General features: G+C 36.8%; 1 protein-coding gene across 2 annotated transcripts in view; it reads left to right on the forward strand.

Annotated features, from left to right (window-relative positions):
• HSD17B4 (hydroxysteroid 17-beta dehydrogenase 4) overlaps positions 1 to 19,523 on the forward strand; it is a 60,620-nt gene extending 41,097 nt beyond the window's left edge. For both annotated transcript variants that reach the window (XM_014874357.2, XM_088156606.1), the window contains 6 exons: positions 1,619 to 1,725; positions 2,042 to 2,128; positions 4,498 to 4,587; positions 7,113 to 7,251; positions 16,863 to 16,990; positions 18,950 to 19,523. In XM_014874357.2, coding sequence (XP_014729843.1) covers positions 1,619 to 1,725; positions 2,042 to 2,128; positions 4,498 to 4,587; positions 7,113 to 7,251; positions 16,863 to 16,990; positions 18,950 to 19,039 — 641 coding nt within the window. In that variant the 3' untranslated portion in view covers positions 19,040 to 19,523. The remainder of the gene's footprint in view (positions 1 to 1,618; positions 1,726 to 2,041; positions 2,129 to 4,497; positions 4,588 to 7,112; positions 7,252 to 16,862; positions 16,991 to 18,949) is intronic.
• The last annotated feature ends 5,623 nt before the right edge of the window (positions 19,524 to 25,146 follow it).

Consider the following 25,146-nt stretch of genomic DNA (forward strand, 5'->3'; position numbering starts at 1 on the left):
GGAGAGGAAAAAAGGCAAAGCTTGTGGGTTGATACAAGAACAGTTTAATAACTGAAACAAAGTAAAATATTATACTAATAATACTAATGCTGCTGCTGCTACTTCAAATAATAATGAAAGGGATAGAGAAAAAGTGAGGAGTAAAACCCAAGTGAAACAAGTGCACAACACATTTTCTTATCACCTGCTGACCATTGCCCAACCCATCCCTGAGCCATGATCAGTGTCTCCTGGCCAGCTTCACCCAGTTTATATCCTGGACATGAGGTTCTTCGATCCAGAATGTCCTTTTCACCAGTTCAAGTCAGCAGTTCCAGTTATGCTCCCTCACAGTTTTTTGTGCACCTGCTTGCTGGCAGATCATAGATCACTGAAGAGTATTTGGCATATGTTAGACACTTCTTAGCAACAGCTGAAACATCAGTGTATTATCAGCATTACTGTCACACTAAATTCAGAGCACAGCACAGTATAAGCTACTAGAGAAAATTCGCTAAAGCCAGCCAAAACTAGGATAGAGTCCTTATAGCTTTTTTATCTGTCTTGATGGTGGTTTCTTTTCTTCTACATCTTCCGTTTCTCTGCTGGCTAGACTTTCTCCTGTCTCCTCTTTGTTGTTTCATTTTGCTTTTGGTTCTTCTCCCAGCTGTTGTCCCTTGTGAGAACATTTTGTGCTGTGTAGCTGCCATGAGAAGTTGTTTAGAGCCCAAGAAAAACAGACTCTGGCAGACAGGAGTAGCATATGAGTTCTGGGCAAAGCAACTGGTTTCAGTGCCAAAGCTGGACAGATCTGTCTGGATTCCATGGGCTGTTGCAAGTGTGATCAGTTACTGTTTACCTGCCTTGTCAGGTCAGAACAACCTGTTAAAGGAATCAGAATGTACAAGCAGCATTTTTATAACTTAACCGTTGCACTTTAGCAAATCTGAGACCAGTTGTCAAGTTTTATTCTGTCAGATTTTTGATGGTACTGGAAAAGATGCAATTCTAATATAAAGCTTATCCTCTGCCAAGGTTGAGCTTCTACTTCAAAGCATAGGAGTGTGAGGAAATTTGACAAAAATGTCAATATAAGAAAAACAAAAACACTGGAAATTTTCTTTTATGTTTCTTTTTTAACTTTTAAATAGAGGTAAATTAATCCTGAGTAGGCATTGTATTAGAAGTCTTTGGCCAGCCATGGATAGGAAGTCAAAACAGAAAGTATCAAATAGTGTTAGTATTGCTACTTTTTAATGATTGCAATACCTCTTACTCTTAAAGCACAATACTTCCATTTTAATTGCATGTCTGGTGTGCCTATGCATGTGTACTAAAACAAATAATCTCCTTATTTTTAATTTTTTCACCTCTACAGACAGGGACTAGTTCTACTTCTGAGTCTCACAGAACAGAGGCAGTGCAAGTGCAAGTGTCACTTGTTTGCTCTACTTCGCCCAAATGTAGAGGAAATAATAAATAATAACCTACACTTTTTCATTGAGATAAATTAGGTTAAAAAGAAAAAGGATAGAGAACAGTAATGGAGAAAAATACTATGAATAAAGTATAGATATTAATAGAAGCTGCATTCAAGGTCCTAATATTAAAAATGCTAAACTATTACCTCTTCAAATAGGATTTGAGAAGCCTATTCTTCATGGACTATGCACCTTTGGGTTTGCTGCTAGGAACGTTTTGAAGCAGTTTGCAAATAACGATGTGAACAGATTCAAGGCAATCAAGGTCTGTGTGTTCATTCTTTGCAGTAAATTTTCTTGATTTTTCTGGTTTTAGTGCCAAAAGAAATCTTCAGTGTGGGGGACGTCTTTCACAATGTCTTAACTGCCAGAATTGCTTTTACTTACAGCTGCATGCATTTTAATGCCTCTTGTCTTGTATGTTTACTTAAATATTTAGGCTTTCTGCATTGATAGCTGACTTAATTTTCCTCTTTACTTTTTATCATTTCAATATAGTCAATATATTTAAGCTTTGCATTTACGTGTGACAGACAAACCTTTTCGCAATCCAACTTTTTTTTTTCTTTTTTATCTTTTAGGTTCGCTTTGCAAACCCAGTCTATCCAGGGCAAACTTTGCAAACAGAAATGTGGAAGGAAGGAAATAGAATCCATTTTCAGACAAAGGTCAGAACAATCTCTTCATTGTGGTCTTCAGAGAAAGATGTATTGGTTAAAAGACTGGGGATATGAGGGGGAGAAGGAAAAATGACTCATTAAGTAGCACACCATTGGCAAAGGTTTTGTAAAGAAATGAAGTAAATAGAATGCAATAGTCTTACTTTGTGTTGTCACTAGAATTCTAATGGAAGTACCATTTTAATCACAGGACTTAAATCACAGGACTTAATACCCTGATATTAAATGAGAACTCTTTTAATTTTGTTGCATTTTTTTTGTCCACTGGACAAGATAAAAAAGCAGTCAACCTCAGGTCATCATAGTGTGTGCTTATTTCTGGAGTTACTCATAACTTTGTGTATTAATCTTTTTTTTTTTTTACATTTATTTATCTTAATTGGCTCTTAACAGTTTATGCATGTAAGTGTGCTGCAGATTTAGCTTAGATTAAGTTAAACTTAGGCTGCAGCTACACAGAACAACTTGCTAAAAATGGAAATTTCATACCAGTTGAACATAGTAACTGCAATAAAACAGAGTTTACACTTTTATAAAATCTGGGTTTGCATTGTTCTATTTTCTTTGGTCTTGATATTAGCATTTTATATGGCTATCTTGTAATCCTCATCTCCATGTCATAGGGTACTGAGTGGGAGCTAAGGGTAAAAGTCCAAGTGAAGGGCAAAAAGTAAATGTTCATCACTTCTGTAGCATCATATGACATTTCCACTTTCTTAATCTATGATTTGATACTGGTATTTGTCAATATTTGCTTTGGCTTACGCAATGTGAGTTACATTGCTTTGCTGGCCTAAGTTTTGCAGCCTCGTCTCCATCAAAATGTAGCCAGCTCTTGATTCGTGGTTAGGGCAGCAGGTATAGTTGCAGCTGCAGTGAGGAGTGGGCAGGCAGAGTCGAATAAGCAGAGTCATCATAAAGAGGGTTGCTGTATTCATACAGCTTTCTGGGATATAGGATGAAGGAGGCAAATTTTGTTTGCAGACCTGATGTTCATTAGAAACTAAAGAATTTCAGAATGGTAACAATGTAGAGACTACTGTGTACAAATTCTTAATTTCTAATTACTAGTAGTAAGTAAGCAAGGTACTTCGGTGCCTCAAGTGAGCTTTGGAGATGACTGTAGCTATATGTAAAAGGTATTGTCACCCAGTCCTGACAATTTCTAGAATTCATATGTTTACTTTTGATGGTTTCCATATACTGTTGTAATTAATAGAGTTCATAATATACTTCCAAGCCCTTCCAGATTTGTAAACTGGGTGAGTTGTTCCATTGTGGTTAAAGACAAAATTTGTAATTATGCTTGGTTTAGTAAGTGCTAATATGTAGAGTTTTGGTAAATTTTGCTAACGTTTTTTTCTTCCACAACTTCACAGTAATTGATTTTGGATAGAAATTACAATGTTTTAACAGGATTATAGTAAACCATCTTGAACAGTTATGAGTTGTGCAGAGTTTTGTTACTTATTTCATGTCGAATTTGTATTAACTAAAGCCATCTTTGTGCTGAAATAAACTCTGGTTAAATCAAACTATGAGTGGACATTAAACTTCGAGAACAGTGGTTTGAATCCATTTTCACCGTTGTCTGAAATGCAGTGGCAGCAGGTGACAAGCTGTTAGGCATGATTTGAGTAATAGTTAATGTACAGCAATAAACTAGGCTGTGATACTTGATATTTCTTCAGCTAGGCTATTTATCATACACCTCTCTATATGCATTGTCAGTGAATCAATTTGCCATCTTCTGTTAGCTGCCATAGGTCAGTATGGTTTGTCACGTCCCTCAAAGAGACAATCCCAAATTGAAACACATTTTCTTCTCTGAATTAGCTACTTCAAAAAATTAAATTAGGAGGGAATTCAGAAATTTTCCATCATTCTTTTTGTAATCTTTCTTGTTTGCAATGCTTAAAAAACTGTTTCTAGTGCAAGTTGTGGTATAAGGCGTGTAAAATAAGCCAGTAAAATAGTCTAAATGGACTCTTGACAACTGATATCTACCTTAAGGAAATATATTTTAGAACAATGTCTTTCTAAGAACTGTTTATGAAGAAATATTGACAGTAACTTGTAACACTGGAGGTAAATAAGGTTTTCAACTGTTTTGTGAACAGAACACTAGCAATATATTTTGTTACAGTTTCTCTAGAGGAAAAGAATTATTTTGCTTGAAGAGCTGTTTGAAAAACATAAGAACTTGCCTCAAGACTACAACACATTTATGAGATTTTTTTTTCACTCTTACTTTTATGTTTTCTCTTTTCATCTTTCATCTTTTCATCTATGATTTTTAAATATCTTTTGTGACTGCAAATAAATCACCTCTTTAATATATTTTCCTCCCAATACAGATCAAGGAGACTGGGGAACTTGCCATTGCAGGGGGCTATGTGGATATGGTAGCAGCCTTGGAAAAGCCTTCTGCTCGAGAGCCTCTGATGGTAGGTGGAAGAAATGGAAGTCTTACCTTGCAGAGAAGCATAGTTAGGCTTTATTTTGGTGAAAAACACAGGAAAAATACTTAGGTCTCTTACCAATCTTGCAGTATTTAGAGGAGTTATGAGTTCAGAGATGTTAACATGCACATTGTTTAAGGTACAGATGTTAATTGATCCGTTTGAGAGGAAAATTCCAGTTGTTTTGAGATACACAGGATAGCTGGTGTTTGATGTGCTTGATGCTAATTGAACTCTCAGGATAAGCATTGTGCTGTATGTTACAAAACAAAGAAGGGCATGTACCAGTGAGGGCCACGTATTGTGAGCACTCCCATAGCTGAAAATAGAAATTATTTAATGTATCTCAGATGTGTATCTGTAGAACAATGATTTTCTGATTATTTTTTATATGTTGAAGATCAAACTGTGTAGGATGTGAAAGTGTGTGAGCTCAATTTTTTCAGAGACATGGGGACAATGGCAAGAAGGCATTTAGCATAAGTGAAAATGAGATAATGTACTCACAGAAGTTTCGTCATTGACTCGTTTTGAAATAGAACTCAGAGAGCTGTTTCTACATGTGGTTAGGTCTAGCACACAATATGCTCTTTATACTGTGTTTCTTTTTAAAAATCCTCTGCATGCATGCATGCATGCCTTAAGCCTTGGGTACCATATTTGCCACAAGACACAGAATTGTGCATTCAGTAATGAGGATGACCTGGGTTCCTAAGTCGCTTAAGGCAATGCATAATGTGTTGCCTTAATAAACTGTTATCTATTTTCCCTATTGATTCCCGCATGCAAAACAATGAAACTTTAATACTTGGGAGTTTATGAAATACTGAGACGGTGACATTCATATAAAGTTTGTGATCAGAAAATGAGGAATATTGGGTGATACTTGGGCTGCATCCAAAGCAGCATGGGCAGTAGGGGAGGGAGGGAATTCTATACCTCTGCTCTGCTCTGATGAGAGCCCACCTGGAACACTGCATCCAGCTCTCGGGTACCAGCACAGGAAGGGCATTTACCTGTTGGAGCAAGTCCAGAGGAAGGATATCAGGAAAATTAGGAGAATTAAGCACCCCTCCCATGAGAAAAGGCTAAGAAAATTGGATTTGTTCAGCCTGGAAAAGAGGAAGCTTCGGGGTGACCTCATTGTGGCCTTTTATTGTGACCTGAAGAGAGATGAAGAGGAGTTTTTTACAAGAGCATGTAGAGACAGGATAAGTGGGAATGGATTCAAACTAAAAGAGGATAAATTTAGATTAGATTTTAAGAAATTCTTTACTGTGAGGTTCATGAGGTACTGTGGAACAGGTTTCCCAGAGACACCAGCTGCCTCATCCCTGGAAGTGTTGAAGGTCAGGCTGGATGGGATTTGGAGCACCTTGGTCTAGTGAAAAGTGTCCCTGCCCCCTACAGGGAGGTTAGATCTAGATTATCTTTAGGGTTTATTCCAATTCAGGCCATCCTATGATTCTATGATTTATCCGGGAACCTGTTTGTTTTTCCTGCTCGCGTTTAATCTTCTGACACATTGTGAATTGTTGAATGAAGTTCAAACATTAGAACTTTTCTGAACTGCTCAGATTCGGGGTTTTTTTTGTTGTTTTTTTTTAACTTGGGCAGAACAGGTGTTCTTCTTTAAGCTTACTCTGTGAAATTAAAGTGCTTTGCCAGAAATTTGCTGACAGGGTCAGACACCCACCAGAGGAAACCAGCCTGAGTGAAGATTGGCAAATTTAAATGCCATTAGGAACCCTTTTATGTAATGGAAAATGTTAGGCTTAACCAAAGAGGTGACAAAATAACAGCCTGAGTGAAGAGTCTTGTGTTATGCTGTACAGGTAGGTACAGCGAGCAACTAAAGCTCTGAGACCTTCTTTGCTCCAATTCTAGTTAGACGAAAAATATCACTGAAGTAGCTTCCTAAAGTGTAGCCTTTTATCTAGTACAAATATTTGTTAAAAGAAAGACAGTGAAAGGCTTGCAAAATAATGCGTTTGGAAAAGTTGGAAATGTTACTATAGCTAATGCCACTTTTAAATTTTGTCTGCACTGGAGCTTTGACTGTGTTCATAGTGCAGTATGTTTTCAACGTCTTTCATGTCAAGTTAAAGTAATGTACTGGTTAAAACATTTTTTATGTTCTGAAAACTAACATAACGTTCACTGTGGAAAAAGTGACAGTGGTTATCCTCCAAAGGAAAAAAGGGCAATTTAGAAACTTAGAGCACTAATTAAAAAACATGTCTTAAATTGTAATGATAAATGACAAAAACTATAAAAGCAAGATTTGAAATAATCCTAAATGAAAATTTGAAATTAAGATTTTCTGCTTGAATGTACTTTCTAGTGCTGATAGTTGCTAGAGGTGATTATTTTGTGGTAGAAGAAATCTCAATTGCATTTAATAATTCTGCTATAGATAGTTGAAGCATTGTGTGCTGGAAAGTAAAAGACATATTCAGTACTTTTTAATGAAGTTTCAATTTTAAATGTTTCATACTTTTTTTTTTAAGACTGAAGGGCTGCAGAGTAACCTTGTGTTTGAAGAAATTGGTCGTCGTGTAAAAGAAATGGGAAATGAATTGGTAAAGAAAGTAAACGCCATATTCCAGTGGGACATCACTAAGGATGGAAAAACAGCTATGCAGTGGAGTAAGTTGTAGTGTTTATATAATACCCTGATGCATTTTTGCTATGAAATGGGATTAATTGTAATCATTCTAATTAAATTTGATAGCTTGAAACTAAGCTTAATGTAGTAGATGAATATGCAATGAGACCTACAGGTCTTAATGCATTCTGGGTGCACAAATGACAAAGGTCAGATAAAGTTTGCTTGCCTATTTAGATGTAGGCATAGACTGCATCATCCTTTAGAACTTCTGTGCATTTCTATTTACATTTTCCAGATTAGATTGCCACTGCACTTAGGAAAGCGTGCTAAATTAGCCTAGTAGGAGTGTTACAGTAATTAGTCTGCTGGTGATGTACATGCTAACTGATCTAAAACAAAGCAGTAATTATTGGTACTGCATTGTTCTTGTCACTTCAGTGGAAATGTAGCCCAATTTGTTTCTATTTAAAGTTTCTGAGATCAAGGTTTAATGGAGGCATAATCATGATTTTGTGTCGTTTAAGCATAGGACTGGTTGATGACGAGAAACTAAAGCCTGTAATAGCAATGGGTGACAGCAGAAGCTTTCCCTGATTAAATGAATAATAGAATTTTGTGGTCTGATGGGGGCAAAACTACCTCCTCTAAAATCTTTCCTTCTTAAATTCTCCTTTGCTCTCTTGATAAAGATATGTATTTTTGAAAACAACCCCAAATCTAATTCTATTAATTGGATAGATTTTTTTATCTTTGGAAATTTTTTTTTGTTTTTCAGTTGACACCTCTACTGCTCTATTGGTAGAGTGCAAAGTTTTTCCAAAGGGAAAAAGCTTAGTAATGTTGTAACTTCCCGGCCTTTTTGTGGAGAAATGAAAGTCTTTGGGCCAAGTCTGTTGCTTAGACTTCTTTTTGATTGGTCTCAGTGGTTGGATGTAGTCAAAAGAGTTTTGAGGACAATGCAGTCGAAGGGGCTGCCCTTTGACAGGCTGAGAGGGGAGACTCACAATAGGTCAGCTCAGGTCCGCCTTATGTTTTTGTCTGTACACTCTGACTTTCTTTAAACTATTGTTGAGCAATTTAGAAACCTAGACTCTCACTTAATCCTTTCCTAATGTTAACTAGCAGAGATTCTGAGTAGCGAGACCTACTGCTAAGTTTCAGGAAAAATATTATACATAGATTGATCAGGATAGTTGTATTCTACTTACCTTATTTTTGAGGGATAAAGAGTATTTCCATTTGGATAGAAGTTAATAAATATTCTGCATATACCTGTGTAGATTATGCAAGGTGATTGCCTATACATCAAAATAAGACCAGGGAAATACTGAATAATCCAACTCAGATGTTCTTTCTAAAAATTCATTACTGCTCTTAGTAATTTCTACTATCTGCAGTTTTCCATTTTTGTGTGAAAGTAATTTAAATTAATGACATGGTTAGAACTTGGAGAGAAGACTCACAAAGTTTTACTTGTGTTCTTGCTCATATTTTTAGATGATAATTAGAAGTGCATTGGTTAAACTTCTGAATGCTTAAGTGGAAACTTATATTTGTTGAGCAATCACTCTGTACTCCACATCATCCTGTCTATTGTTTCATGTGTAACTAAATTAGATATAAGTGATGGACATGTTTATCATAACAACTAGATAACTATTTCAGATTGATTGATCACTGACTTTAACTTTGGAACTGTTTCATTGATTACCTTAATTCAATATTATATATGTCCAGAGAATAGAGGAACAAGTCAATGGAGGAGAAATCTGCTGAGAGGTGTTTCAAGATGTGAATAAAATTGCTCATTTAAGAAGTTCTGAAACTGCAAATTGCTGAATGCAGAACAAGCACACTTAAAGATTTAGGCCTGAGCAGTGCCCTTATCTGCCTCGTGAGACCATATTTTATTAGAGGGAAAACAGGTGAATGTTTTTGCTATTGTATTCAGATGAAGACAGTGCTCCTGCTTAAATAAATCAATAGTCAGCGTTTTGTCCTCTCCTGTTTCTCCTCCTGCTGAAGCAGTAGAAGGAAGTTACTGATTTCTTCCTGTTCATATGTCTCTAGGTAAAAAGGATTAAATAGACATAGACTTTGTTAGTCCTGTTCCCTCTGCTTCTGTTGCAGTGAAAATTTTCTGCACTATTATATGAATTTGGAAAAAAACCTAAAGCTCCCTGTGGGATGGAGGCTGGAGGAGAGCTATTAAGAGCTGAAGTGAAACATTTCCAGAATTTTGGAAAAGTTACTGTGAATATTTTTACAGTGTGGTCAGTTCCTTAAAGCTTAGGAATTACTGTAGTCTTTGTGATGTAGTAAATATGTAAGGCTGAATGTAAACGTCTCGATAAGCCAGCTAGGTGCTCATAGAAAATGTTGTTTACGTTTCCTTTTGGGAGCATTGATATGCTAGTACTTCCTTTTCATATCACTTTTTTTGAAAGAAGTTTCTGTATCATTCTATTTCTGTATTTGTTTATGTTTTTTGAATATTTTTGTGTGCCTTTAGATTTCAAGTACTTACTGGATGAAGAAAACTTGGTTAGTACTAAAATAGTTAAACTGCTACAAATCATCTAAATATTAAACTTTCATGTTGTCAATATGAAAATAGTTATGAAAACTCACTGGCAGAATTTTAGGAGTTACGACAGCTGCAGTGTCAACCTTCACTGTTTATCCTTTTATGGACCAAGAGCCTGCTATTGTTGGTGTCTATTTAATTCCAATGAGTACATTTTTAATGGCAAGGTATATATAGGTATCTGCATGATTAAATGTTTACTTGGGGAATATTTTAAAACACTTTCCAGCCATTAAAAAGCATATACCCAAACAAACACAAAGCAAAAGACCTTCCAGAGGCAAGTACTTGAGATTTATAGGCAGTTGCCAACTTAATTCTTTTTGCGTGTTTGCATATATTACATTATTATTATTATTACAATATTCAAGACCACGATCTTGTACTGTCTCGTCTACCAGATGCAGGGATAATTTCTTTTCATTTTCTGTGGTAAGTGCAGAAGAAGATGGTAGTTTTTGAGTTTGCATTCAAAGGAAGGCAGCTTTCTTGCAGTTAGGATATTCTCAATAGTCCAAAGGATTTCTGACTTGGTGATCTTTGCAAGATCTCTGTGTGGTCATTAGCAAGACTTTTGTAATTCAGATGAGCAATGACAGTCAGTTCAGAATATGTAGCATTCATAATGCCATTTACTTACTTGAATGTTTTACTTTTTCAGTTATTGAGTTAATATAAGCTTCTGTACACACTTAGAAATTTTAACCTTTGACAAATTGAATTTTTACTTGAAAAACTGAAGATGACAATACAATGTTACTTTTCGATAGCTTGAATTTCTGTGTCACTATTTAGACTGATTTTCAAAGGTGCTCCAGATTTTAATGTTTCTCAACTCAGTCAGTAGAACTGCATTTCTTTACCATACATTTAAATTCGTCCTGGTGGTTATTAGTTGATCTTCTGTGTACAAGAATTTTAAATCATTTTTGTAAATGTTATGCTGCTAGATTAGATCAATTCTAAATTATCCTTCTACCTTTTATAAGTAAAATTGCCATTTTGGAGGGTCAATTCCATGATGTACATAGCTACAAGAATGCAAAAAAAGCAAATATGACATTAAAATTAATTCACAGTTTGATTCATGTAGCTAAATATTGCATACTATTTCAGTGTACAAATCAAAATTCTTGACAAGTTATCACTGAAACAACTGGTATATGAGGAAAGATATTATTTTGGCTGAGTTTTTTGTTTTGTTTTAAGCTGTGACCTATCCTTTTTTAGGCCTCATTTTGTAAGGGCCTCCTAGGCCTTTAAAAACAGTTTCTGGTTCTTTTGGGCTACTGGTAGGCCTCTTTCTCTTATTTAACTGGATATATAGTTGTTCTGTCTTGTGTTTTAATTTTTTGACTTGTCACTTTTACAGTTTTGTGCAGTTGTGATAAGTGCAGCAGTTGACAGTGCTGGAAACAATCTGGGCCCTGCAGCCCACTGCTGCCTTTCTCAATGATTGTAGCTCCAGCATCTTCTGCTAATGTCCTTCAGCCTTTTCCTTCTGGGAAGGAAGCAGATGAGAGAAGGCAGCAGCCGCAGCTCGAGTGCTGTGTCCATTTCTGGGCCCCTCGGTTCAGGAAAGACATTGAGGTGCTGGAGGGTGTCCAGAGAAGGGCAGTGGAGCTGGGGGAGGGTCTGGAGCACAAGTCTGATGGGGAGCAGCTGAGGGAGCCTGGGGGTGTTTACCTTGGAGAAAAGGAGGCTCCGTGGGGCCCTTACACTCTCTACAACTGCCTGCAAAGAGGTTATAGCCGAGTGAGGGTCAGTCTCTTCTCCCAGGTAAGAAATCACAGGACCAGCAAAAATGGACCTCAAGTCATGGGATGCTCATGTTGGACATCAGGAGGAATTTCTTCATGGAAAGAATGGGCTACCCAGGGAGGTGCTGGGGTCATTATCCTGACGTGTTCAGGAAATTCAGTAGTGTGGCACTCAGTGCCATGGTCTAGTTGTCAAGGTATTGATCAGTCAATACTTGGACCCAGTGATCTCAGAGATCTTTTCCAACCTTAATGATTCTCTGATTCTGTGAAATTTGTTCTCTTGTATGCAATCTCTCTGGTATTTTTCAAATTTTAAGGAACCAAAAAGTTCTTTTTTTTAGCGATATGTTTTCATTTATTTTTTAGTGTTCTAACTATAACTGTGACCTCCTGATCTCTACTTTCTCCAGTAAACCAGGACTTTCAGAAGTTCAAGTGAAGTGAAATCTGTGAATTGAATTTGGCTTTTGTTGTTACAGAGAGACTTCTTTATGGAGGCTCTAGTATTATAACACTTGTCTGTTTAACCAGCAGTGGCCTTTCCTTTTATGTAGTTCTCTGTGGATAGTGTGAAGCCATGAGGAGGTGTAGTGCAATTGACTGTGCACTGAGGATGTGAAATTTTGGACAGCTCATCTACTCTGTAAACAATGTTGAACTGTAACCCCTGACAACTGGCCTTAATTAGTGGTATTTCTGTATTAAAGCGAGCTTTTCTAATGGAAGAGGATGCTGAAAATCCTTTTAAAAGAGATAAAGCAAGTATCAAAACCTAAGAAATAAGTGTATTGGTACTGAAACTACTTTCAAGTTTTAAGAAAAACCTTAACTGATAACCCACCTCAGCTTTTTCCAGTTCGTTTCACTACCTAAAGCATACTTTGCTCTCTCCTGCATATATATTACTATACAAGAATTGCTTTTTTTTCAGGCATAGTAAAATACTAATTTTTTTTGAGTTAAGGTTAAATTTCAAGTTTCATTTCTGTAGAGAAAAGGTAATGCTGTTGAGATCTGTTGGCTGATAGTTAATGACACTCTAGAACAGTACTCAGAAGAGTTTTTCCATCTATTGCCTTTCTTCATGTTTCTGAAGTTATTTCTGAAGGCAGAAGATGTTTCTGTTCGTTTCCAGTTCTCAGAAGAATAAAACTTTGTTAAGAGAGCAGGGAAGAAATTGTTACATGTAGTTGGTTGTGATCAGCTGACATATTAAGGTGAAATTGCTCAATGATTTATGATGCAATATGACTTCAGGCAATGAAGAGTGTGTGATACTTGTTTTCATTTGCTTAGAGGTTGAGTCTTGTATTGTCCTTACCCACTGTAAAGCAGAATAAAACCCAAACCAAACAAACAAAAAAAAAAAAAAAGTCCGACTGTTAATATGCAAAAATTTGGAGGAAAACTAGCATTTCATTCACTTGAACTTCTTGATTCTACTTTTCTGCTGGATGTGTAATAGAATATATTCTAGAAGGCATACATGAGGGCACTCTCTGGTCACTGGAAAGCTAGGATTTTTCTGTTCTGATGCTTGGAACCTTATTGAGCTTATTTCTTTCATTGCTAGTTTATTTGTCCATGAGCTAGTGCTCTAGTTTAATCTCAGTTGTCTTTTCAGTGTTCAAGCCTAGGTATAGGTCAAGAGGGAAGAAAGTGGTTTGTGTATGTTTCTAATCCTTCTGTTTTTTCTTAACTGCAAAAAAATTGAATGAGCAAGCTTTTGTGGTAGTCTTTCATTCTTTATAATGCGTGGAGCTACTTTCCTTCTCTAAATACTAATATTTGATAAATTTTGGATCACTCCACAGTGGCACTTTATTTTTTTTAACTACTTGCATTAGAGAGGTCAACTCATTTATGATGAAGCCTATGCAAAAGAATGGATCAAGTAACAATAGAAGTTTCTCCATGATTTTGTAGAAAAGACAGTTTTGCTGTCACAGACTGCTTTGCTTTTGTGGCTGCTTAGTATTTGTTTCACTCTTTTCTTCTTTATCAAAAAATCTTAATGTTCTTTAAAAAGAATACAGAGAAAGTTTTTTTTTGTTTGTTTGTTTTTTTTACTTAGAATTTCTAGTAAGGTTTAACTTGAGGTGAAATTAAAGATTTGAGGTGATCAGCTTGAGTTTGGTGCCCAGCAAGGTTATGGAGGAGGTAATCTTGACTGTGATCACTCAGCGCCTCTGGGAACTGAGGGGCCAGCATCAAAGCCAGCACGGGTTTAGGAAAGGCAGATCCTGCCTGAACAACCTGGTCTCCTTTTATGACCAGATGACTCACCTGGTGGATGTGTCTGCCTCAGCAAAGCCTTTGGCACTGTCTCCCACAGGATTCTCCTGGTAAGGCTGGCAGTCCACAGCTTGGACAGGCATAAATGTCCCCTCACTCAGTTCACAGATGATACGAGTTTGGGTGCGGGCGTTGATCTGCTGAAAGGTTGGGAATCTCTGCAGAGGGATCTGGGCAGGCTAAATCAATGGGCCAAGGCTAATTGGATGAGGTTCAACAATGTCATTGCCCATGGGTCACAACAACTCCAGGCAGTGCCACAGACTCGGCAGAGTGGCTGGAAAGCTGCAAGCTGCCCAGTGGAAAAGTATCTGAGGGTTTTAGATGACAACTGGCTGAGCATGAGCCAGTGTACACACAGGTAGCCAAGAAGGCCAGTGGCATCCTGACCCGTATCAGAAATAGTGTGTGGCCAGCAGGACCAAGGCAGTGATTGTCTCACTGTACTGGGCACTGGTGAGGTCACAACTAAAGTGCCGTGTCCAGTTTTGGGGCCCTTACAAGAAGAAAGACTTTGAGGAGCTGGAGCAAGTCCAAAGAAAGGTGGTGGAGCTGGGGAAGGGTCTGCTGGTGCACAAGTCCTGTGAGAGGCAGCTGAGGGAGCTGGGGCTGTTTAGCCTGTAGAAAAGGGACACCTTACTGCTCTGTACAACTGCCTGAAAGGAGACTGTAGCCCGGGTGGGTTGGCTTCTCCTGCTTCCACAGCCATTGACAGGACAAGAAGAAATGGCTTCAGGCTGCACCACAAGAGGTTCATAGTGAAGATCAGGAGAAATTTCTTCACAGAAAGGGATGGAATCACCATCACTGGAAGCCTTCAAGAAAATCTGTTGTATCTGGCATTTAGTGCTGTGGTCTAGTTGTTAAGCTAGTGATCAGTCAAAGGTTGAACTCAATAATTTTGGAAGTCTTTTCCAACCTTAGTAATTCTGTGGTTCTGTAAACATGAAAGATTTACCTTGATTATGGGTGCCATGATTATGCAATGTTAAAGGTGTGGTTGTGCTCTGAGAGGTTAGTATTAATTGTAGGTGTTGATTGGTGAATGATGGTCTTGGGATTTGGCTAGGAAATGGAGAAGGAGAGCAAAAATTGTAATAATGTTAAGTAAAATCTTAATATACAACAATGTAACACTGTTAATTATGTACTATATTCAGACTGAAACTTAGGGGTCATGAGAACTTTTCTGAGTCACTACACCTATTTGTTTTTGCCATCTGAACTTGACACTGGTGAGGCTGATGGATGATATTAGCAATAAAGTATATAAAAATTACTTTTCAACTAGTACTTAGTGAAAAATAAGTTGTGTCTTGGGAGATGGTACATCAGACTTATATCTGGGTCCCTTCTGGAGCAGTGTAGGAATGGTAGAGACAGAAAAAATGCCAGCAGCATGAAGTACGAAAAGGGATTTCTAAGATATAGAAATACTTCAAAACAGTTTGTTAGGAATTGCAGGCATCCTAGACACCATGTCTGTGTTTTGTGAATCAATCTGTTGAGCTTGCTTACCTTCCTGTTTGTATCAAAGGAAGCAGTTTGGCTACACTGGTGTGGTGCCTAACGGCAGCATTTGGGTAGAGGTGTATTTTTAAAAGCACATGGACAATTAGGCTTGGTTAATTTAATCTGAGAGTTGGTATCCACTCTCAGACTTTGGTTTGTGTGTGTAGCTTGCATTTCATGGTTCAGTAGATGATTTTTTTGATTTTTGTTTTCCTAATAAGAGTCTGTGCATGCATAACCTACAGGAGCAATGTTAAAGGCTCAGGCATCTTAGACTATATAGTAGCTGTTTTGGATCACAAGGATGTTACATAGTCTCTACCCACAAACACAAATATACAGATAATTTATCTGGTGCTCAGTAACCTTTTTTAATTTCTTCCCATATTGCTTGAAGTGACATGCATTAAATCGGTTCCAGAAATTATAATTTACCTTAAAATCAACTGCAGATAATAATCCAGTATGTCACTTCTCAGTTAGCAACATTGTATAAACTTCCCTTCTAGTTCTTTTGTAACTGGATAAATATTGCTTAAGGCAGATTTCAGAAAATGAAAGACTTAAATAGACTAAAGCTACTCCCAGTCTCTGTAGTTCCCCTTATCCTGTCAAAAATTTTTTTGGAAAAAAGTTGCACATAAGGTAGCATATGCAGAAATAAGGCTCCATGGTTAAGAGAGGACCTTAACACTTGTCCATGAAGAGCAACTGTCATCCATGATTCTGTGACTACAGTTGCCGTATCCTCATGGGAATATCCACATGAATAACACGTGGGATGGGAGCATAATGGATCAAGAGGCAAAGGTGTAAAGGAAAGACAAGAATTCGCAAAATCTGAGAATTACTCAGCAGAATATATCCTGTCAAAATACTCTTCTAAGGAAATGGCACAATACCTGATAGTGTTAGCTTTGTAATAGGTTATTTTGGCAGGTCATTTGGCATGGGAAAAGAGCACTCTAAAGCTACAAACACTTGGACGAATTTTTGTATTTCCAAGAGAGAAAGACAGATAATTAAAAAGACTATAAACATTCCTTGCATGAAGCAGAATAGGCTATATTATACTGTTTGGGGGACAGACTAGGGAAAATGCAGCAGTATGTTTGAAGACAACTACATTTGCCTTGTCTGACTACAGGATGCTGGTTTTGAACTATAGAGCTTTATTACTAACTTTAACATTTTTGTAGTAAGTGCACTAATTAATACCTTGTGCATCTTCAGTGTCATTCAAAAATAGCTTTTACCATTGCTGCCAGAATTTTTAAATCCTTGCTGTAAGCAACCTCCCCTTTAGTACAGGAATAATTTTTTATTTTCTTTCATTGATGAAGAAGAATTAAACTTCATTTATTTTCTAAGTGGCTGATAGCTCGAGGTTTATGTTTAGACTCTATTATAATGGGTAAGGAAAGTACTGTTCTTAAGCCTGAAAATTTTATCTTTATTTTGAAATTTAACTGTCTTTGCTCTTGCTTTTCAGCAATTGACTTAAAGAATGGCTCTGGAGCAGTGTATCAAGGACCTGCCAGAAGTTCTGCTGATACAACCTTCACTCTCTCGGATGAGGATTTCATGGATGTGGTACAACAGAAGATCAACCCCCAAAAGGTAAAGCCTGGGTGGCACAGACATACTCTTGTATGTAGGCATATTATTTGCCTTAAATCAAGCTGTGGTTCATGACTGTTTGCAGTCTGAAATCCTAAATCCTGGGATGTTTTGACAGTGGAGACCAGAGTCAGATAAGGACATCAGTACCTTATACTGAATTAGCCAGAAAGCGTGAGGGGGCATTTATGCCATCTTTATCATCTTGAGACAAAGATAACCACAAAGGGCTAAAGCAGGGGCCTTCTTTATAGGTATTGAACCCACAAACTGAGATTGTGGGTTCAATATCTATATGGCCCATACACTTTAGACTTGGACTGGGTCCCTTCCAACTCAGACTGTACTGTGATTCTGTAACATAAAGCCTGACAGTACAAAGTTAGGAGTTTGTTTGCTTCCTGGTACTTCATAGTATACTATTTGCAAGCTTAGGTTTGTCAGTTTGATCATTCAGGCTGTTTTGCTTGTCATGTTGCAGGCAGTTGATGTTTGTGGCAGTGGTCTGATTTATTGCTAGTACTGCAGCAAGGAGAAATGTCAGAACAGTTCATGCATGTAGATGGTCAAAATTCACCCAAACCAGGATATTATACAGGGAAATAAAGATTTAAGGAAGGTCTATAATCTGAGTCTGCACTTTTAGCTTCTTGGAGTAATCAACTGCTTAAAACTACTAATTTTACTAATAAAATTGCCTTGTGTAAAGGTAAATTAAACTGTCACAAATTTAATATGTCAGCTTACAGATTAAAGCTTGAGCAAATGAAAACTTTAATTAAGCTCATCATATATCAAACAGTTCCTTTTCTTTGATCCCGAGCAAAAGTTGTTGGAGACTTTGATTGTGAATTGGAGACTAATGATCACAGTCAATGTTTGTTATAAGTCTTAACATACCACATGAGTAAAATCCTTTGTGACCCTCTGTATACAGCGGGCGTAAAGCATAAACAAACAAGATGTTGATGTGTAATCGTCAGAATGCTAAAGAACAGTGATTGCAATTCAGGAATATCATCTATGCTTAGGCATTAGTGTTTCCTTTGAGTTTCTGTGAAGTTTTCCATCTAAAGCTCAAAGCATCTATTCAAATTCTTTTCTGCTGGCTCTCTCTATTCTTTATTTCAATGTATTTCATGCTAATGGAACTATGCAAAAGAACATTTAAAGAACTTTCAAAGAGTTTTCAAACTCAAAGCCATAGCACAGCAAAACTAGTTTAAAAAAAATACAAACTAGATTGAAACAGGGTATACAGCTCTTTGAAGTAGAGACAATAAAAATCTAATATACCAGCACTGAAGTGAAAATAATGATTGATTTATGACTTTGCAAATGCAACAAAATCTTGCTTATTTCCTGTTTGTTGTAATATGCTATATATAAAGCCATTGCATTTCTTTGACCTGTGGGTGTAATACATTGTGCAAGTTTATGTTTGTATTTGTTACAAATTTGAGTATGTAGCTTACATTTTCATTAGGTCTTTAATTTTCATTATATAGCCTCTTCATTCCATTTTTTCATTTCTTATAATAATATATAGATATCTGTAGTGTGAGGGGGTGATGCTGGGAGCTTTTTTTTTGTGCCCTGCTGAAGTTTTGCCACCAGATCCTGTGAAGGCATTTGTCTTACACCTGAAAAAGTCCTCTATAGTATATGTGGAAAGGAAACAAAGGCCACTGAAGTTGCTTTGTATTTATTTGATTTGATTTATTCCCATGAGTGATAGACTTGGCCTTGTCTGCATTATAGATAAAAAGTCTGGTTCTGGGTGGTATTAGAATTGAAGTTTTTGTTTATAACTGATAACCATTAGGCATTGTGCACTGAAGGCTTTCTCCTGAGTGCTAAACAACCATTCTTTTGCTTCTTGTTTTATTCTAGCAACTCTGGTTTGTGAGTAAACAGTTGAATACGTACTTTTTTTTTTCCCTCTTCTGTTCTCTTTAGGCATTCTTTTCTGGTAAACTAAAAGTGAAGGGGAACATCATGCTGAGCCAGAAACTGGAAATGATCCTGAAAGACTATGCCAAACTCTGAACTGCTTGATCATCTACCACAGTGGTGAAGAACTGTAGAAGATAGAAACTCAATTAGTTCAGAACCAATGATTTGCAGGCTAGTTAACATCAATGTACTGATTCATTATACGGCTAATACACAAGCTGATTTAATTGCTGTAGAAAGAAGTTATGAAATGAACATAACTGTTACTATTGTCCCTTTTTAGTTTCTCAGCAAAGGTATAGAATCATACTTTCTGATTGCACATCTTTATCTAAATAAAATGTATTTAGTTCTTACAAAGAAGCATATATTTCTATGTTGATTCTGAAGAAAATTAAACCAATAGGCTTCTTTAATATCTCCTTCTATGTGTCTGTCAGTCTTCATTCATGTTGCCTTAGATAGATTTAGCTTCTATAAGTCTATCTGGTTTATTGTTAAAGCTAATGTTTTTTGTCTCAAACTCTCATGATTCTATGAAAGTAAGTGGAAGATGGAAGTAAATTCCATTTATTTACATCTTGTCATTATGTGGTTTTTTTTCTGCACCAGAAAAAACTCTTGGAACTTTGGAATCCATATTGATTAGCCATTTTCATATGTTAGTCTTGTAAATCACTTACAAAGTGGTTAATGTTAATTCTTTAGGGGAAACTTTTACATGTGAGTGGCATTAACACTGCACCAACGGCTGTCACTAGATCCAAAATGTTCTTCATGTAGATTGATTCTCATGAGGGGCAGCATCATGGCAGGCAGCAGGGAAAGATGGAAGTGAATTCCTCATTTTGTGTCTATGGCCAGAACTGAGTTAGCAGCTGTGGCCATATGTTTTCCTAAAGAAATTATGCTCTTAATCACCAACTGTCACATGAACACCTGGAAGTTTGATTTCATCCAAGTGCCCAACATTTTGTGTCCTCAGTTATCTTTTTTTCACCTTCAGACATGTTCTGTGCTGTTACTTTTTGGAGATGGAAGAATGCAAGCCATCTGAGGCTTTTCTTCTTGATCAGGAGGCTGTATTTTAGAAGATGAAATTTTTAATTCTTTAGGGTTTCTTTGTCCCAAAGCTGGAAGTTACTTCCATTCCCTGACTTTTTGAGCAGACTGTAGCCATTAAAGGATCTTGTGGGTCTGCAGATAAGCTTGACAGTTTGAGAATAAATTGTACATGTTCTAATACTAAGTCATATTCTCAACAAATTTATTTCTTCACAGCTGTACTACCAGCCATGCTTTGGTTCAGGAGGAGAAACATGAATCTTAAGTATGTCAACAAGTATCTCATGTAATACACATCATGAATAGATGGGAAACAGAACAAGTAAGAAGTTTGCCCTCTTAAAGAGACCATCAAGTAGAAATTGTTGAAGAAATGTCCTTTTACCACTTACCATTTACTTTTTCCAAAGCAGTCATTTTAATATATAATAGGATTTAATGATTGCCTGTACTGCCCAGCTTCTATTTATCAAGCGGGTTTGTGTCAAATAGGTAAAGGTATCTTCTATTAGTTTCTCTTCAGAAATTGTTTGAAAGAGATTCATTCCAGCTTTGTAATTTTATTCATGTACCTGGTACACCAAATCCCCCATTTTTTATATACATCTTTCCTGCCTATAAATCTATATATACTGCCATAAAAAAGATGTTTATTAAGAAAAAGGAACTGTGAGTAACTAACTGTGAGACTAGGAAAGCAATTACCAATGCATCCATATAAGAATGCGGTATTTGTTTTAAGTTAGGTGGTCTTGATAATTCACAGCAGGTGGTGGTTTTTTTTTTTCTCAACCCCATAAATAGTCTGAAATCTGAAAGTACTGCTTCACAATGAGGGAACAGAGTGCTAGTAAGCTTTTTTTTTTCTTTCCTCTATTTAAGTGAGAGTCAAAAATACTCAGGCGGGGGAAATTGGTAGTATTGAAATCTGTTGTGATTTAGCGGGCTGCAGACAACTAAAGAACATAATTTTACTAAATGTTTTGATATGTGTTGGTTGAGGATGAAAGAATAACCCATTTATAGCTACTCTTGTGATTTCTACCCTGCATAGTTTCATCTGGACACAATATCTTTAGTCTGACTTCAGCTTTCTCCTGCACAGTGAATTGGTCGTTGATGTTGAGTGGAACAGAAAGTCCTTTTCTTCCTTTTGCCTCCCATGCCCAGGCTACCTGAGCACACCTCTCAGTATGCTAATTCTTTTCTAGGAGTATAACTCAGGTGTTTAATTCTTTAATTTGTTTTATGGCCTCAATAAACGGTATTGATTATTTTAGGATGTTGATTTTATTTCTAGTCCAATGTATTTGCCCTAAGAATGTTGTAGCTAGCTGATGCTAATTAGTAACTTGACCTGCTTACTGTTGAAGGTAAGGTCAGTTTGCTGTGTTGAATATATACATGATATGGTTTGGAAGTTTAGGCTTTGGTTTTGTTCCTAGTACTTGGAAACCTTCTATTTATAGTTGCTAGCTTTTAGGAATAGTATTCTCGAGAACAAGTAGCAAACTCACTATTTTTATCAGAATCCATAGACAGGAATGTTAGCCAGTTTGGAAGGTGATTTTTCGAGCATGAGTGAATGATTCTCAGCTACTTTTATCTGGAAGAGTCTTCCTATTTCAAGGTATTGTGTTTTAAATTCATCCATGTCTCTTTTGTCTGGAGTGGTTTTAAAGACCTTTCTTATTGTACACCTGCAACAATACCCCTGTAGTGGCAGGTCCTAAAGACATGCAACAACAAAACATCCTTTTCTTTCAGGGTAGCTGCTGCTTTGAATAGTCTTTCTTTGCCAGTAATGAGTGCCTTGGAATGCAAAGCCACACTTGTTTACCAAGGAGCTCGGATAACTCTTCAGAGATACTGCAAAATTTAGTAGAAAATAAGGAGGCTTTGCAAGCATTTTAGCAGTAAGATTCCTAGCATAGTGCATATAATTCTCTTAGTGCATATAATCTCTTTAATGTAGAAGAGTAGAAGATTGTCGGTCCTTAATTGCCATATATGCCTTACAGTGTTTTTATTAATAGTGTAAAAAAGGTGACATCTGGACTGAATGTAAAGTCTGGACATCAGATTTCATGACACTGAGATAAGAATTCAGTTGTTCATATTTCTGGAATAACTGAGTAACTGCTATACATGGCACAGTATAATTTTATTTCTCTTTTTCCTTCTCCTTACATTCATTACAGTCTTCCTGAGGCTTGCAATCCTTCAGCAGGAAGTACTTTACTTGCCAAAAGTAAACTGTCGTTCCACTGAAATATGTCCTCTTCAGTCATTTATGGGTTTTCTAATTAAAGGAGGAGACCAGTAATAATGAATGGGGCAAGTTTATGCTTTCTAGTCAGTGGAATTGTTCTTAATTAGTTTGTTTCAGAGGAGTTCAATACACCTTCTAGCTATTATCAATTATTACAGGTAACAGCTCTTTAAAAGTTGACAAGTGCATTCATAATCAGAGAATATTAAAATGTGTAAAAGTGGGGAGGAGCAGAGGCATGAGAGAGTGGTAGACTTGAGCAACTTCAGGCAGAGGAACTTGGTTGCTGTCTCCTCTAAGGCTTATTCCCACCCCACTTTGAGGAGCTCACTCCTAATTGTTACTTGTATTCTAGTTCATTGGGCAGCATTCCCTGTAAAGGGTTCTTCATCACTCAGGAGTTACTTTGTTAAATTAAAAAGCTTTATGAAATGGAAGGATTCAGGTAATATAATAAATAAAGTATTATAAGTTGGATAAACAAGCACTTTTGAACAGTTTAGTATACTTAAAAAAAAAAAGCCTCTCTAATATGCAAAAGGCTGTCTCTATGCAATATACCCCAACAGAGGTTCATGTTGCTGAAGTTGTGTCTTCTATTTCCTTCCACAACCCTTGGGGGCAGAGCAGCATTCAGAAGGTGATGACATTGTTTTTACATAACACAGCCTCCTTCTAGCATGAGCAAAAATCTGTGTAAAGAAAGGGTGTCACTGCAGTATTTTCTTTCTGATCATAATCTTCTAGAGGGTAAAGGGAGAAAAGGAAATATTAATATCTCCACATGCCTGCAGTAGTTTTTTAATTCTAATTCAGTTGGTGCAGGTATCTTCCTACTTGCGTGAGAATGAGTTCTCCACAATTCATCTGCAGTAAGAAATTTTGTTCTTTCAGCCATCGGCTGTTTCTCAAGCAGACTGACCTAAAAAAGCATCAGACATCAGCAGATACAAAGTCAATTAGGAAAAATAAAGTAGGCTATGAATGTAGTATCATTTATATGACGTCAATACTACCCTCATGACACAATTCAAATGTTTTGTCTGTCTAAAAATTAGTTCACTGAACTGACATGATAGGATCTTAGGTGAGTGGGTAGGCTGAGCTCTCTAAGAGATGCATCTGTTTGTGTCTCACAGTAACTATTATCAAAGTTCCCATTGTCTGCTAACTTAAATCACATACTGAAAGGTCACTGTGCCTCAAAGATAGAATCAAGCAAGGTATAGTAATATGTGAAATTGTCTGGATTACATGGTGTAATGGTGTGTGCATGTTACTAAGAGCCATTTTCAAATACTAATTTCCTTATATATTTCCCTATGCTACATTTGCCCTGGTGATGTCAAATGCCTTTTTTTCAGTGGAATCAAAAATGTGCATCACATAAGCTGAAAGAAAAATTGAGAGTACCCAGGTTAAGATTAAATGTTTCTGAATTTCTAATTATATAGAAGCATATAATCTCATACAGTCATAAAATAGTTTTTAAAACAATTCAGCAAGTTGGTGTAGTGAATTTAGTGAATTGGTTATTTCTTTTTAAGCAGTTACTTCCTCTTTCCCTTTCCCTGCCTCTGCTCTCTTGCATTTTGCCAGTTCTCTTGTGAAGGCATGTCCGAAGAAGTGTGAACATAGGTTAATGTAGCAGTCAGTAGTTCCTGAGGACTTAAATTTGGAACGGGAAAGAATAGTCCATTGTGGTAATCTAGATTTCATCTGGGTCTCACTCAGTGTTGGGTCATAATAAGTGAAGCTGCTATAAAAGTCTTACAGTTATGATTCCAGCACTACTGTGAACTAGGTAAAAAAATGCAATAAGTAGATGTGAGTTTCTGTCTAAGTCTGTGTTTCTAACTGTAGCCCACACAAAATAGAGTATGTTACTATAAATGCTAAAAAACCAGTTGTAGTGAGGTGCTCAGGTTTCATTGCATTCTCTAACTCAATAGTTTCCTGTTCCTGCACAATTACAAGGAAAAAGAAAGCAACATACTCATCTTATACTAGAGTCAAAAAATCTGCAATCTGGCTAGTGTTTCCAAAATTATTAGGACAGCAAGTACACATAGAAAATATAAATTGAGTTGCTGTCTCTTTCAATCAATGTGCCTAGGTTAGATTTCGAAGCTACATTTCAAAAATACTACACAAGTATTCTTCTTTTACATTGCTCTGTGTGCTGTTCTTGCTCACAGTCTCTCCATTGAGATAAAGTGCATGAGGCTTGTGAAGCTGCCTGACCTCTTTTGGAGCTGCTTGACCTTTCTGTTCCCAGCTCTCCAGTGGCTGCTTCTCTTCTGGCCAGAGCTGGTCTGTGCTCTGCACAGTTCAGCCTTCTGCTGTGTGAATCTCAGCCTGATTTTCTTGAACAATGGGAAATGCAATGGATATCTGCTGTTACCTTATTGGAGCTCATAATAGCTCTGGTACTGAGAGCACTGTAATCCAGTTAGGAAATGATGATGAAAGGTAGCAATGTCTGACTGAATGTAATACATGTGGGTTTTCAGGTGTTTCTTTTTTCAGGAAGACAAAATGAGTCCACTTGAGGACTTGACTCATAACAGGGAAAATACAACTTTCCTAGCTCAAAACATACTTAAAATTAATTTCTGATTATTTTTCCAGTCTGTTTTTACATTTGTGACCAAGGACAACAAGCAAAACTATAAATGTAGAAAAGAAGAAGGAAAAAGAAACTAACAAAACCATTTGTCATTCTTCTTTTTCTGAATTCAAAAAAGAGGAGCTTTAAATGGGGAAATAAGTTCCCTGTGTCGTCTGTGATGCACAGCACTGATTCAGATGGCTTAAGCAAATGCCCAGAAATCATCTGTCTCTAGGCTGCCAAAGGTCAACA

Source organism: Sturnus vulgaris, chromosome Z (assembly GCF_052056855.1).
Source record: "Sturnus vulgaris isolate bStuVul1 chromosome Z, bStuVul1.hap1, whole genome shotgun sequence".
NCBI lineage: Eukaryota > Metazoa > Chordata > Aves > Passeriformes > Sturnidae > Sturnus > Sturnus vulgaris.